The 17,069-nt window shown below is 40.8% G+C and overlaps 1 protein-coding gene across 1 annotated transcript in view; it reads right to left on the bottom strand.

The window, feature by feature from the left end:
* cachd1 (cache domain containing 1) overlaps positions 1 to 17,069 on the bottom strand; it is an 89,272-nt gene that overhangs the window by 30,772 nt on the left and 41,431 nt on the right. The window contains exons 4-8 of the mRNA XM_030727472.1: positions 9,845 to 9,951; positions 2,536 to 2,662; positions 1,182 to 1,326; positions 846 to 1,059; positions 598 to 747 (exon numbers count right to left, since the gene is read on the bottom strand). Coding sequence (XP_030583332.1) covers positions 598 to 747; positions 846 to 1,059; positions 1,182 to 1,326; positions 2,536 to 2,662; positions 9,845 to 9,951 — 743 coding nt within the window. The remainder of the gene's footprint in view (positions 1 to 597; positions 748 to 845; positions 1,060 to 1,181; positions 1,327 to 2,535; positions 2,663 to 9,844; positions 9,952 to 17,069) is intronic.

Here is a 17,069-nt window from a genome sequence, read left to right as displayed (position 1 = left end):
TCAGCAACAATACAAATGTTTTTTTGAATATGCATTGCTAATAAACTCAGAGGATGATAGATTTCTGCATCCTTTTCATCATCTCTCTTTAAAGAGCCAAGGTCTTCTGTCAGCCATACAGAGAGTGAGCAGCAGGCCCTTTGAAGTCTCACTCTCTCCTCTCTTAGATGTACCTCATTTCCATTTCCCGATGCAAAAATAATTTCTATTAATGGTGGACTAAAGCATGCACAGCAGAGGTGAGTGCATGTGTGTTGCAGAAGGGAGGCGGGAATTAGAGGAGGCAGATGGAAGGACAAGGACAAATTTAGAGGAAAGGGAAGCATACTCACTGCACACTAACACACAGAAAACAAAAAGCCTTTGAGGTTTCAAAGCACCTCTCTCTACCCTTCAGTCCCAGCAGGGCCAAAAAGGAATGAAACACCAGATCAAGAAGTGTAGAGAACAAATACACATGTCCACATGTACGGGAAATGGACAAACCTGGATTGTCATTAGCCATTAACTGTGTTGAAAAGTTCCTTAAAACAGAAAATCTGACGACGTTTCACTATAAAAAACCCAGGTGAAAAACAAAATAAAATCGTCACCCACCATTTATGAGAGCATACGTGAGGATCATGACTGAGTTGTTGAGGTGCCGGTTCTCCTGTCGGATCACACTGAGCGTGGCTCTCTTCACCAGCTCTGATGACTCTCGAGAGGTGATACCGGACGACAGGTAAATGATGACCATGTCTGTCGCTGACACACACAAACGTGCACACACATGTCAGTTAATATCAAACTGAGTGATGAAAACACACTAAACCAACATTATCGCCTTCTCCTCTGTGACTTACCGCTCTGTTTGCTGTGACTGCTGGTGTTTCGGAGCAGCTGGAAGGCCTTCTCGAAGCCAGCTGCGTGCTGCGTGGCTCCATCAGACGCCTTGATGTTCGACACAAAGGTGCTCATCTTCCTTTTGGTCTCGCTGGTGGCTGGAGACAGCAGACTTTTGTAACACTGGTCTAGAGAGCAGGAGCGAACGGTTTCTGCCACCGAAAGGATGGAGATCTGGGGAGGAGCAATGATGTCATTAACAGTCACACATAAGCCTTTTTACTGAGCTTTACAACTGGATACAAAATATTGATACTTCTTAATGAAAAAAAGTAACTCTGTTCCCTTTCACAAACCTTGTCGTGCTCATCTATGGCATTGAGGATGACCAGTGCCGAGTCCTTGGCGATCTGAAGCTGGGTATCAGCTATAGATGCTCCGTGGTCGATCATAACCACAATGTGTTTAGACTGTGGACGCACTGCAGACACGTACACAGGCCTGCAAGAATGAGTGCACAGATACACACACAGTATATGGGCAGGTTAGACACTTGACTAGATGGATATCCATATTAAATCCTAAGCATACACTCAGCTGCATAGCAGTTCCACAGTTTTAGAGGAGGTTTAACACTTTCTTCAATTCACGTTGTCATTGCAGAGTTTATAACTGCTGCTGGAGTCTGGCAGCCATATGAAAAATCATCTAAAAGTAAGGATTTTTACTGAATGAGTGTGGCTGGGTTGTGGAGAAATACGATTATAATACAAATAATACAAAGTGAAAGCATTGGTTTGGTCTTAAAACTCTGCTTACTGCAACTCCATTCCCCCAAAAAGTTGGGATACTCTGTCAAATAAAGAAAAACCAAATGTAATGCTTGCAATTCATGCAAAATCTAGAACTAAGTGAAAATACTCCAAACACAACGCATCAGAGGTTCACCTGCACACTATATTTCCTTGATTTGGTGAAACTTGTCATTTGAGGTGTTGCTGTATGTGTTGTACATGTATTACAAGCAGGTGGAGCTGCAGAAGGGTGCAGACTGGGGGGGGGTTCAGTGCCTCTTTGTGTGTGGTCTGCCGGACAAAGCGACACTAACACGAGTGACGTACTCACAAAGCCTCATTCATACTTGAAGCAAGCCAAGCAACGTCATTTCTCCCATGGCTGCACGCCAAACTCACTGACTTGAACAGCAAAAAGAAAAAGGGAGGATAAAGGAGAAAATAATCGCTCAAAAAGCAAAATAATACAAAAAAAAAAAAGGGAAAAATGACAGGGTCAATGTGAAATGCACAAGGGAGCAAGAGAGAGATGTCTTTCAGCAATGGAGGGGGGAAAAAAAGAAAAGACAAAACCCAAAACATGTGAGGTGTGAAATTCCAGCAGGCTTTAGTGGGTAAAGAGCCACATTCCTACCAATGGCATGTGTGGTTGGGGTGTATGAGGGCAGGGTGCCATCAACATGCCCTCTAGGCCACCCCACAGCAACTGGCAGAGGGAGGGAGGGGGTGGAAAAGGGTGAGGAAGATGAAGGCAGGAATCAGCTGCTGTGGTCATACAAGCTTTTCCATTAGTCTGATGTGCGATATTTGCTGACAAACTGCACATCAAGTTGCAACTACAATCTCATTTATTTACACTGAAAAACAGCTGAATTACAGCAACGTGTGAAAAAAGAAAGCAGCGGCTATCCTATACCTGCTGCGGTGCTCGTAGTTTCCTTTACAGTGGAACTTGTGGGCAGGGAAGACGGTGAAAATGCCCTCCTCTGAGCTGAAGTACTGCCACTTTATCCCCGGGTTGGACTTCAGGTTGTCTGCCAACACTGTAACAGGAGGAGAGAGAGAGAGAGAAGGAACAAGGGAAATGACAAAAATCAGAAGATAAGAACAGGAACAAACAAACAAAAAACAAAGACAGAATGAGGAAATGTGAGGAAGAAAATGTGCAGTCATAAAGTTCTGTATACTTGGAAGCTTTTCCTGTTTGGATTTAAGCTGCAGTGGTGAGACAGAAAGCACCTACATGAGAGATCAGCCCTGAGGAAATATAGTATATGTTCATGCATCATTGCTCTGATGCGTCACATTTCAATACTACCTCAACATTTTATTGTTATTATTTACCATAAAGTGTTTTTCTTCATATTGTCCTGTTGCATTACCCTTATAGTGTGAGCTGGATCACGAGCCTGCAAAGCGCCTCCAGACACCGCATTAAAAACTGAGCATTAAAAATACATCTGGACTGATTTGACCCGACTTAAATATAAATTGACAATACTATGTTGCACGTTTGACATGAGAGACGTGTGCAGCTGCTACAACACAGTGCAACATATTTGACAATCCCAGTGCGGCACAGAAGGGAGAGTACACAGGAAATCATGTCCACAGTTCAACTCTGGACAATCTGAGCCTTTGTTGCACACCATTACAAGGACACACAGACATACCTTTAGGCCTGGTTACACTGTGCACACTTTTGACAGTATAAACTGAAGCACAACAATTTCAAATTGTTAAACTACCGATGAGTTCGTGGTTCGTTTATTTTATGTAAAGTCTGGTTTTTGTCTGAAATAATTAGCTGTAATTATTTTTGATAATTTGATAATATATTCAGTTTTCTAATCTATTATCATCTCAACTTCAGTGTCTGCAAATGTGTCTCAAAACTATGTCAGAAAAATGTAGTTTATTAGAATGAGAAAGTGTATCCAAACGTCTGACTGGTACTGTATGTGTGCATATAAAGAATATCAGCTGATATATTGTTAGAATATTTTTTCTCCCTTAATATCAGTATCACCCTGAAAAGTCCAGTATTGGTCAGATTCCAGAAATAACAGCCAAATACGACCTCTGCAGAGACCTGGAGCCTATTTGCTCAAAACTAACAGATTTTTTTTTTTTTTTTGCTGGGTCACAGAGTCAACAGTATCCTCACAGAGATCCCATCACAAAGCCAACAACTTCCTTTCCACTCGCTGCAACACAAAACGGCCTTTCACAAAAAGACAGCGGTAGGGGGGTGGTGGGGAGGTTAGTGAGACACAAATAGAAACTTTGGGTCCTTCACCAGGCAAAAACAGAGAGAGAAGAAATAGCACGTAGCCATCAAAGTAGAAGTAGGCTTCATTAAAATATTACAATGCAGCTGTTAAAACAGCTTTTGATTGATTAAAATACAGGAATGCAGAGCAGCCACGGTGAATCCAGTCAGCCTCAGTACACCAAACCAACTAACAATACTGATATACTACTGTACATGCACGTTAGGCAGTAGATTGGGGAAAAAATTAGTAATAATCCAAAAGGCAGTTTTGAATAACTGTTGCAGTTTTATTAACCACATGTTTTTTTTTTGTTTTTTTTTTGCTAAGAGCTCAGTCTTACTGCAGTGTTTAATTTCTTAGCTCTAATAAAAATCATTGTGGTTGTGTTAGCCACTGCACTCTCACCAGCCTTTTTGCTGACTAATTCTTGTTATTCGTAAGATTGTTTCCATTACCTCAAATTGGATTTAAAATATCGTGTTAATTATGGCCACAGTCTTTGCCAGACATGCTAACTACCAGCCATAGCATGTCAGCTGGGTCTGCATGATCCCAAAATGTGGTTCTTGGCTTGTGACCACATTAAATTAATCACCTGCTAAAGAGAACCTGTTTCAACCTTCCAGATACATACAGACATTTTTAACCCCTCTAAGGGTGGGATGGAAAAATTGTAAGCCTAATGTTCAACTAATACTTAAATCCAAAACAAGTTAGAGAAAACAGATACATCACAGACCTGCTGTGAAACTGTCTGAGGGCCAAACATAAACAGCAACCCCTGGCTACATTTACTTGGCGAAGAGCTTCTTTTTGAAGACGTAGCAGGTTTGCCAATCATACATCATCCCTGCCCGGTCACGCCATCCATCTGTCTGGGCTTCACATAAACAGGAACCACTCAGTTGTGTTGACAGTGGAAGAAGGGCTCTGTATACATCTGTCAGACTTTGGCGCTCCATTCTGCCACAATTGTTTAGATCTTCTTAGAGGGACGAGCTAAGAAACTGGAACCAAATGACACCCATTTCCTCTAATCTTACAGCTCCTGATTATCAGCAAATGACCTCACTTACTAGGATCCAGATACTACAGAAATGTTAGCGCTCTCCCAAGTGTATCCTTATTCTAGACTACTTTAATTTATCATTTGAAGAGCTTGTACAATCCTGTCCTTTCATGCTGTCAACAATTGTTACATCAATGGACTAACATGGTGTTCATCATAAACATCAAGAGAAGAAACTATTCAAATTCTGCTTTAAAAAAAAGTGTTGCAGCAGCAGTTGTGTGCTGTGTAGGGTTTAATCCCGGGATCCGGGATTCCCGGGAAATGCGATCAGAACCATTTCCCGTTTCCCGGGAAACGTTAGACGGGAAACCGGGAAAAAAGTCGCGCGCGTTGATTTGACTTTCAGAAAGAAAAGAAAGCTTCAGAAAGTTAAATTTAAGGAAATATTGAGAGAAGGGTTCGTTTAATGCGAAAAGCATTACTCTTCATTTCAGGCACGTTCAGCCTCCGTTTAAGGCTTCAGCCTTCATCTCAAGCGTTTTAATAGAGGTATTACACAGTTGTGCTTTTTTCCTCTTTAATTTGTTGAAATCGTAGGCAATGTGTTTACCCTAAGGTATTTTGTATTATATAATTTTATATTATTATATATTGTTATATTGCATTATATAGCCTATAAAATATGCCTGCCCTGAACAATAAAGAAATATCTGTTTAACTTCGAGTGTTTCTTTTCCTCGTTTGCAGCCGCTTACTAACAATCATGAATTAGGATACGGGCCTAATGTGTGAAGAAATTATCATGGAATAGATTGCTTTAACATATTTCGCTTTTAAAATGGAGTTGAGTAAAATGTATATTTTTTAGGCTATAAGGATTGGCCAGTTTTTCAATAGACGATTCACAGCGAACCTACTTTAACCCTCAGACACGGTGTTATAAATTTGTTGTTGCCAGAATGGCAATGACCAAGTCGTACTGCATTACTCAAGGCCCTGTGTTATGTCATATTATAGTGTAGTACGGTAGTTAACTTTTCAATGACTATTACAGCGTTCCACTGGTGGAGATATAGCGCAACAGATGTCGCCACGACAGCGCAGGTGGCTGAGCCTTTATCAGTGCTGTGTGGAGATGAACCGTATTGTTTTGCACCAGCAGTTGTAAAATAGCTTGTTATAATTCCATGTACAATGGAGGAATATTCGAATTATATTTGTTAAGGGAGTGTTGAGGAACGACACAACACCGCATAGCTCGAGCACTCGAATGTCGAGATGTAGGTTTTATTGCGTTAATCAAGCCGACGTTGCCCCCTACTGGGCATAACAGGACATAGCTGGAAAGCTACCTCTACAATATCACAATAGGTTAAGGCCGACACAGGCTACAGAAGGCCTAATTAAAATAAAAAAATAAATAAACTTTTTTCCCGGGATTCCCGGGAAATGGCTCGTCATTTCCCGGGATTTGATTCATGTCACTTTCGGGAAAAATATTAAACCCTAGTGCTGTGTATGTGTTTTCTTTACTTAGTTTTCTTCCCAGTCAAGTTCTATGTAAGAATGCAAACGTTCGACTGCGGCAGACATTAAATGGTCTTTAATCTGCCAGTTCACTGGTGCAAAATCTCAGTGAGTGCAGAGTAAGCTCCAACAAATCCAAAAGTCAGGTGAATTCACTGCTAGTGTGCAGTCGTGTCCAGCTTCCTGCACTTTACTCAGGCAGCGCACACTACTAAACCACACAAACACTTTCTCAGTACTGCATATACTCGAATACAAACCATCTATTGGTGCGTGTGAACTGTGAGAAAGGAAAACTTTGGAAAATGTTCTGATTCCTCCTGCGTAGTAAATATAACATGTACTATGTGATTTGGGTGAGAAAGCAAGTTGACATTTGCTAATGGTGACGAACGATAATGTAAAACTGGTGCAACTATGAGGGTTTTTTTTCTAAGCCAAGTGATGATCCAAGAGGAAAAGGTTATAGAAGATCAAAGTGACTAATTCTGATGGATACATTGATGTATACTGAATTTTACACTGAACATACAGTACTAACAGGGGTTACAGTTACACACTGCTAATGCACTCACCTGTAAGCCACAAATATTTGTGCCAAATTTATGTGACAGTGTGTCTAGTAGAGGTGGAGCTTGAAAAGTCAGAGTTCATTCTCTGAGGACAATGAAAGTGTGCACAAATTTAACAGGTGTCCATCAAGCTAGTGGTGAGATATTCCAATCTGGATAAAAATGAGAACAATATGGTAACTAAGCAATGGCCTGACCAATCCTGGACCTGTGGCTCCTTGATGATAGTTAGCATCTCCCTGCTGAGCATCTTCCCTGTCACACTTTTTAATATTATGATTACATCTCACGACATGCCATATTTAGTGGATGTTCACTTTAGTTTAGTTAAAGTCATATTAATCCTAAGTAAGTACAAGAATTTTTTGTATTTGCAGAAATTTTCCGGATTCTTGTTGACTGTTATTCCCCAACTTGTCAAAGACAGCAGAACACCATGGCGTGGTGGCAATATGAGTCAGTATGTACAGTGGCACTTCAGTTTAAAGACAGTTCAAGGTGCTGGGGAAAAAAATATTTGCATGTAGAAGGGTGCACACACTTGAGGTGGATGTCACAGAACTTCTCCAAACCAGACAATGGCTGAAACTTCTTAGAAGAAAGCCTACAAAAAGACAATCTATACAGAGGGGCGAAAATGGATCTCTCCAACTTGTTGGTACTGGTATCTCCACATCCATCCACCTTCTTTTCCCTTCCTTCCAAAAACAGAAAATGGAAGGCAAGAGGAGAGAAAATGGAAGAAATACAATAAACTCTTCAATCAGCCCTCACTCCTCCCTTCTTGAACTTCATTCATCATTCTCTCCCTCTCAATTATCCCTCATTCTCTCACCCACCCATTCCCTCCTCCCTGTGGCCGCTTGTTTAGACTGGGCTGAGACAAATGGAAGGGAATGAATACAGTGAGAGAGTAGGGGTCAATGAGGGCTGAATGTGAGGGACAGGGAGGGGAGAGGGGAGAGGGAGGGGTAACGTGAACTCGCCGTGACTGACTTATAAGGAAAATAAAATCCAGCTGATGGTGATGTGTTATGAATGGCAGTCATCATGAATCGTTTACAGAAAAAGTACCAGGGTGGGATATTTTGGGGAACAATTGGGTGGAAGCAGCAATGGGATGACAGAGGAAAGAATAATGAGAGAGTTTTCACAAAGATGGGTGACAAATATGGTGAGATGGAGGACGACGGTGTTGAGTTTGACTCAGATACGGGGAAGTTAAGAAATACATCAGGAATCCTTTTGGAATTCTGAAGCAAAAATGAGATTAGAAAATATAATTTGTTGAGACAAATCTAAGAAGCTTGGAGCAGTAATTATTATTACTGCACATTCCAAATGGTAGTGGCTGCACAGTGAGTGGTTAACACATTCACCTAACAAGTAAAAGATCCCTGGTTCGATCTCGGAAGGAGAGAAAAATCCTTTTGGGGTTACGTAAGGAGAGGCTACCCCTTCCGAATAAGGGGGCAACCAAAAGTAGCTTCTACACACTCCACATGATAAATTAAATGCATTCCTTTAGAGCAGTGTGCTTTTTATCGGAAGCTGAAATATTACTTCTCGTGATAAAATGGTTAAGAAATGGATTAATATTATGCAGGACTGGTCAACATTTCATTGAACAGCAACATTTTTTTCCACAATTTGACCATTTTTAAAGTGGCTTTAAAAACTTACAATCTCAAAAATGATACAGAGATTGGTGGTAATTTGCTTTAAGCCCTCAAAAATGCAAGTGCAGATCACTGGATAGAGCTGGAAGTGCTTTAACAAAGTGTGTGTGATTAAAACTGGAAAGATAATAGACATCAGGAAAGAGGTTCAATATTCTGCGAAATAGAGGCCCACCTGTGTTGATGCATATATTTCTTCTCTGGAAACCGAGGGAGCACACTGCTAACCATGTTAGGCAGAACAAAAAAAAAAAAAATAGCAGGAGGAAAGTTGCCTTTGCCTGGCTTTAGTCAACTTTGTCTATTTTATTCTTAATCAAATGCAGAAAGATGTGCGGTGCAGACACATGTGGGTTTTACATGGCAATATTCTGCAATGTGCTTATGTAGCCTGGAACAAGGCAGGGAGAACACCATAAAATTACTTTCCATTGCTCCAATTATTTGCACGAGGAATGCAGAGGTTGCATACAGCTTGTGTGCAGTTGCACAATTGCACCCAATTTACGTGAACTGATGAAAACAAAACTGAGAAGCCTTTTTTACCAACAGGATGATAAAATAGAAAGTGTGAATACAACTGCAGACAAGACATCAAAGTCAAAGAGTGCATTTGATCTCTGGATATTTAAAAAAAAAAAAAGAAAAAAAAGAAAAAAAAGAAGAGCATTTTAAAATGAGGATGCACAGGACACAATTAAAAGAAAGTATCTTGTTGGATACACACACAGCTTATTATTTTAATCCTAGATCAAGTGTGTGTGTGTGTGTGTGTGTGTGTCTATATATATATATATATATATATATATATATATATATATATATATATATATATATATATATAAGTTTGTTTTGTTTTTTTAACACTGCAGAGGCAAAGAATACAGCTTCTTAATTAAAACTGGGTGCCATGGCAACTGCTGCCAAATGATTGCCTGCTTCAAATAAAGTCAAAAACGGTTTTAAAAGTTTGAATGTGGGATGCTCTGTGTGTGTGTGTGTGTGTGTGTGTGTGTGTGTGTGTGTGTGTGTGTGTGTGTGTGTGTGTGTGTGTTTGTTTAATTTGTTAAATCGGGTCGGTTAATTGAATAGCAAATGGCAATAGCAAATTTGGTGTGTGTGTGTGTGTGTGTGTGTGTGTGTGTGTGTCTCGACAGACCTGAGTTGAGGTCCCGTCCGGGGTTGAAAGCTCGGCTGTTGACGGTGGGGGAAAGTCTGTCACAGCAGATGGTCTTGGAGACATTGGTATTGAAGTTTCCATCAAACCTGAAACGCACACAAACAGGCAACATTTGAGAATTTACAGAGCGTGTCTAACTCATTTGTTGGTGGAGCTGCACTGGCTTTTCTCGCAGCACAGATTTACAACTGCTCCACCACTTTTACTTCCTATAAAAACCAAACATGCAGATTTGCACAGAGAGCACATCTGACTTTAGAGAAATGCTTGTGGTTCAACTAAAATTGTTATTTACTGAGATCTTCAGTAATTACACAATAATATAAAAGATATACAGCATGAGGTTAATGAAATAACATGAAACGACTTCTGAATCTAATAGACTACGCTTTATTTATATTATATATATATATATATATATATATATATATATATGAGCCCCACTATCAACCTGAATCATCTGTTGCCCAGACCTCATATTAAAGCTTAAGTTACAGCTAGTGAACAATACTTTCCATGGAAAACTGCTTGAATCCTGCTTTTTCCTGTAACAAAGCTAATGCCCAGTTCCCTGAATACATATGAATGTGATTCTAAGTGCTGCCGGCCTAATTCGATGATTCAAAGCATCTGTTTGAGTGCCTCAACTTCTGCTGTTTGACTCCATGTCAGACTTTTCATTTTTCCCCTCATTCCTCCTGTGTCATTGTGAACAAAACAACTGCAGCGACCACATTGAAAATGTGCTTTTCTGCAGTTAAGGAATATACACTTACTGCGCACTTTGTTAGGTACATCTGTTCCACTGCTTGTTACTACAAATATTTAACCAGGCAATAACATAGCAGCAACTCAATGCCTTTAGCTATGTAGCCACGGTCAAGGCAACCTGCTGAATTCCAAATTGAGCGTCAGACTAGAGAAAAAAGCTCATTTTAATGACTTTGAATGTGGCATGTTTGTTGGTGCCAGATGAGCTGCTTCAAGCATTTCAGAAACTGCTGATCTACTGGGATTTCCCCACACACCCATCTCTAGAGTTTACAGAGAACGATCTGAACAAGAGAAAATATCCAATGAGCACCAGTTCCAAGTGAAAATGCCTTGTTGATGTCAGAGGAGAATGGCCAGACTGTTTTGAGCTAATAGGAAGGCAAAAGTAAGCTACAACTTGTGAAATGCAGAAGAGCATCTGAACGCACAACACGCTGAACCTGAAAGCAAATGGTCTACACCTGCAGAAGACCACAACGGCTGCCACTCCTGTCAGCTAAGAACAGGAAACTGAGGCTACATGGGTTCACCAAAAATTGGCCAGTAGAAAACTATAAAAACATCACCTGGTCTGATGAAGCTCAATTTCTGCTGCGGCATTCAAATGGTAGGGTCAGAATTTGTCACAACAACATGAAAGCATGGATCCATGCTGCCTTGTTCAGGCTGGTGGTGTAATGGTGTGGGGGATATTTTCTTGGCACAATTTGGGTCTCTTAGCAACAACTGAGCATCACTGAAACACAACAGCCTACCTGAGTATTGTTGCTGACCATGTACTTTCCTTTATTACCACAGTGTACCCATCGTTTGATGGCTGCTTCCAGCAGGATAAGGCGCCATGTCACAAAGCTCAGATCATCTCAAACTGGTTTCTTGAATATGACAATGAGTTCTCAAACGGTCTCCACAACTACCAAATCTAAATCCAATAGCGCACCTTTGGGATGTGATAGTACAGGAGATTTTCATTGTGGATGTGTGTGATGCCATCATGTCAATATGGAGCAAAATCTCTGAGGAATGTTTCCAGCACTATGAAGAATTATGGTAGTTCTGGAGGCAAAAAGGGGGTCTAACCCAGTGCAGCTCCATGCATAAGTGCAGCTTAGACCTGTTTTGTTAAAAGAAAACACATCACAAATGTGAAAATTTAAATTTAAATATGCTAAATGCTTTTTAAAGTTCCCCTTCTACATATAATTACAATGGAGGCATACTAACAAAACAGTAATGACAGCCAAGCCAGTAAACACCAGTGGCTGACATCCGGAGTTCAGCTTAAGGTTATGTTCTGGCATGTGAGGAGATAAAAGTGGAGAAGAATGGCGGGTGGGCTCAGAGAAGAAAACTGACAATAACTGCCTCCATCATTTACATCAACAAAGCAAACTTCCAAACAAACATGTTTGGTCTCTCTATTGTTCTCAAGCTTTTGTGACATTTTGTGATATATTTCAACATTTAATGAGGCACAGAGTTGAACTTTATTCTGCAAAAACCAAACTGAGCAGCTGATGAAGGAGAATCCAGTTAACCAGGAAATGTAAGTGGATATTCATGTGTGGGTCAGACCCCCACCCCCCCACCACACACACACACACACACACACACACAGTATTCTTTCATCTCAAATCACAATGAGCTTTTAATAAGCTAATTAAAAATAAAATCTCTTGGAAATCATAATTCCCCAACACAGCTGCTTGCTTGCACTGCCTCATTGGGCTAGCTCTTTAACAGGTCCCCACGAGGCGCTCTGGTGTGATGTGGAAGATGCAGCTCAGTGAGACGGCGCTGTCCTTGAGCACACAAACACCCAAAAGTGTTAAAGACGTGTCAGGAAATGAGCCGCGCACTGCAGCCAACGCTGTCTTTAACATGTTCCTCCAAACATCGCACATGACATATCAGTTTTCTGTCACTTATCTTAGCGCTAAGCAACGGCTTTAGGAGTGTTATTTTAAAATGTGCTACACGTGCTGTTGACTCTAAAGATGGTTTCTGCAACCCACAAAACAGGGGGATATGCAGAGCAGCAGGCTGTTCTGCACTGCACCAAGACTTGGTGCTTTGATCCATCTCTCCAAGTAGACCCCCCCCCAATCTGGTTTAGGAACATACAGACACACTAGTGCACACGTAAACACGAACACATGCTACACACTCTTTGGCTCCCTCTGCTTGCAGACCTGGTGCTGGCCGTTGTGATTGACGGGTCCTGTGATGTAGAGGCTGCATTTGAACTTCGCTCATTTAGAGTCCCACAAGGCCAAAGTCATTACTATTCTCCTTCAACCCACTCTGCATAGAAGGGGTGGGCAGACACGCTCAGCCAAATGTGTGCCAGATTAAAAAAAAAAAAAAAAAAAAAACATTTGCAGCTGCTTTGAATTCCACATCAAAAAAACATGTGAAAAAAAAAAGAGCTGGGAGGAGAGCTTCGAGTCTGATCAGACATCTTAATGAGGGCACAGAAATCTGGTTTCCAAAGAGGCCAGACACACACACACCATATATACACAAACTGAAGTCAATACCCTGAATACAAAAACAAAAGTGTTAATCCAAACTATCTCCCATTAATGTTACAAAATCTCTATGCAGCTTTAAATTATTCTAACATTAAATATGCATATTAATAATGTCTATATATAATGCATATATTCAATTACTATACCTCCCCAAAGCGATGTCTTCTACAGTATCCTTGAGATAACTCAGCAAACAGACACCACCAGTAACAATCACCTCTTACTGTGTCTTTGAATTTTTACTAAAACATAACGTTCCAATTTCACTCTAAATAAGGCAGACCCCCCCCCCCCCCCCCTCCCGAATTTTAAAAATCCATTATAATAAGCTGCACCCTGCTGTAAGAGCCATGTATATCCACAAAGCAGGCAGTCCCACACCATTCAAAAAGCCCAGTGAGAATAATTACCTTGAAGGAGCTTGCTGTTGCGCGAGCCCCAACGTCAAGAGTAATACCATTTCTAATGTGTTTGCAATCCCTCAGCGGTCGCAGCAGTAAAGCTGGCAACATGCGAGCTGGAGAATTGAGTGTGCTTGAAGGGGGACTTTCATGTATCTGGCTCTGAATGACAGCTCTACCGAAACAGATTCAATTGTAATATCAATAGGTAGAGTTGATTTTGGACAACAGTGTGGTGTATAGAAACGGTTTTACAAGAGGGGAGACAGCCTGAAGTGAATTTTTGATGCTTTGCATTTGCAATGCAAAGACTGCTTTAAACCAAGAAGTGCTATAATATTCTGGTGTCGCTCGTGTATGAGAATAAAGATGGGCAAGCATTACAGAAACCTCAAAATAGTGCAATCCAAAACACAGATGGCATTAACAATAACTCAAAAATCTTTAAAGCAATGACAGGAAAAGTTAAATATTTTACTCTCAATACTGAATCATATCAGACTATACAGCTGTATCTTATCAATTCATAATTCAAGCCAGAAAGCCATGAAAGTGGGGAAATGTTGCCTGCAATAATGCCAAAATAGCAGGTGCAGGTTTATAAAAAAAAAAAAAAAACTTTCACGTCATGAAAATTCTGTCTCCAAATGTGGCCCAGTAATTGGGTACGACTGGAATCTGTTGCCATTTTGTAATGATTGTCATGCTTCTCTGCTATGCTGCCCACAAGACCAACTACTGGGAAGTGTAAGGGCAGGGAGATGGGTCAATTAGAACTACATCAGAATTCATGCGTTTATAGTTTATAGCCACCTAGTGAGCCAAGTCACATACAAGAAGAACCAAAGGGTGGCCGGAGCCAAAAAAACAAATCAAAACTCACTTTTCAAGGAATGAATAAACAAATTGCTGCTTATGAATAAGTTAAATATTACCAGCTTACAAGCTTATTTTCCAACACATAGTCAACAAGTCAAGACAACTGCCAGACTTAAATGGAGTATTTATCACGTATGCGGGGGTGTCCTCCATAGGATGCATCTTGCATATGATCAAAACAGGGATAGATGTAATAACTGGGATACTGGGATGTTGATAAAAACACACAGTGTTGCATAACTGAATTTGCTGTCAAACATTCCCCCCCCCCATTTTCAAAGGTAAGATCTTCAAAGCCGGACCGCTGCCTTCAATATTAATGGGAGTGTGTTTTAGCTGGCTGCACAGCTATGCACCTACACGCATAGTTACAGGAACACTTTGTATGGTTTTTGTTTTTTAAAGAGAGAAACGTTTAACCACCACACCCTCTAGAAAGGATTTTACTTTTTTAGAGGGCACACTAGGGAAATGAGGCTCTGTCTTTCTATCATATTAGTTCCCAATTTCAGCCAACTCGCACACTAACTGGCTTTAAGGTGGACATGGAAATTTTTACTAGATTGTTTGATTTGCTGTTATAAAATGAGCTGCTGGTTACAACATGACTCACAACTCCAAAATGATGTCACATGTGTTCTTTAATAAGCACTAGCTTTGGAGAGATTTCACTGCAGGCCCTTGTTCAAGCAGTCGTTGATAGTAACACTGACTGTACACAAAACAGAGGGTGCTCTATTATAGTTCTTGGATTATGGTTTTGATTGGCAGGTAAAAGAGTAAAAGAGAAACTAGTGAAGAATGATTACATACAAGTGGCTCTGGGGTAACTCTTATTTGTCCAGTTTAAAGATATAGCCTGCAATGGGTGAATGGAGTGGACGCAAGGACAGAGGAACAAAGAAGAGGAGCGCCAAACATTAAAACAGGAAGAAGGATGACATTAACGGGGGCATTTGGAGATAGGAAAAAGTTGTGACAGTGACCCAGCACTGACACCTGTTAGGGTCACTTAAACAAACCCCCTCCTAACCTGCCCTGGTGTTTTGCCCTTTACCCCTCTAAAGTGCAAACAGAGATGTTATGATCATGCTGAGACCAGAAGACTAGAAAATAAGCTTGATGTAAAGTCTGAATAGCTACTCACCGGCGCAACGTATCCTCTTGAGCTGAACTGTAAATCTGCCGACAGCTCAGATAGTGAAAATTCTTCTTGAGAAACAAGAGCTCGGCATTAGCACTATGCTACCATCAATCTGCATGTTTCATTTATGACTGGAGGTATTGGAAATTCTGCAGTATCACCCCCTCATATAATATGACTGCCTAGTGTGAAGCGATCTTGCCGAGTAGAGAGTTAAGAAGGGCTTTTGGCAATGTTTTCAGCAATTCTGCCACATAAAAATAAATAGCAGTTATGATGTCCTCACATTTAAAAAGCCATAAGTTGCATATGCTAGTGGAATGAAATTATCAAGTCCTCATTAATGAAAATGGATCACTATCTGTCAGGTATCTGTTAGAAAGCATTAGAGGCGGTGATAGCCTACATGAAGAAGCACAACAAGAGTTACTGAGTAAAATATCCCCTCTATAAATGTTTCCATCACCTCCACCTTCCATTATACACCCAAAATTTGGAGAAGTACCAAAAAAAATATCAGCTTTATGTTGTTATAATACAGGCACTGCTTAGGCTTACTCACTGATGTTTGACACACCGCTGTGATGTGGGCATGCCTGAAGGCAGCAGCAGTCTTTAGGGACTTTTTTTTTTTTTTTTTTGTTTTCCCTCTTAAAAGAACTTTTGGGGATCATATTTGTGGCATTTTCCTTGTACAGCTCACTTGCAGCTCATCTCTTCAAGGACTACTGGTGAAATGAGACCATTAAATGCCATCTGAGAGGCTTCCGCGCACACTTCTCACTTTTACATCTGCGTAGCAGCGAAACTGTTGAAATGAGCACCTGGAGATCGCATGTTAAAAATACAAACATAAAGACACACGTGCGCGCCATTCCAAGTGAGCAGCATACATTTGCTATTTTCAGGTCCAGCTTGTTGTTGAGACCCAGCGGTGATTAAAGCATACCACTGGGTGCTAAGCGCTGCCCTCGGTGGCCTCCCCGCTAAACGATAGCCCGCCAGCCTGATGGCTAACAGACATGGACACCCTGTGAACCACCTGATCCCCACCCCACTAAACTGGCTGACCTGACTGGGACCCCCTAGGAGCAGCTGATGCCTGAGACTAGTGAAGGACACGTTGAATTGGACCAATTCTGGCAGACACCTGTCAGTCCCACACGTATTGCACGCATGTAATTTGGGCAGCAATACACTTTCTTTTTTCCTGATTTAAAAGGTAAACAAGTCAACTCAAAATTTGACAGTTTTGGAAATATATTCATTTGTGGTAATGCAAAATAAGCAAGAAGATCAGAAATAAAGAGGAAAGTGCCAGCCTGGATTCGTTTACAATTAGAAAGAAATCACACAAAGGGTATCTTTAAAGTCTAATAACGGTGCTGGGTTTCACTCTGCTGTCAGGAAACTATTATATAACAACAAGCCCCGAGGAAGGCAGTGAAAGCAGCTCTTTTTTTTGGTCGAGA

This window comes from Archocentrus centrarchus, chromosome 4 (assembly GCF_007364275.1).
Source record: "Archocentrus centrarchus isolate MPI-CPG fArcCen1 chromosome 4, fArcCen1, whole genome shotgun sequence".
Lineage (NCBI taxonomy): Eukaryota > Metazoa > Chordata > Actinopteri > Cichliformes > Cichlidae > Archocentrus > Archocentrus centrarchus.
This window is presented reverse-complemented; position numbering and strand designations above follow the sequence as displayed.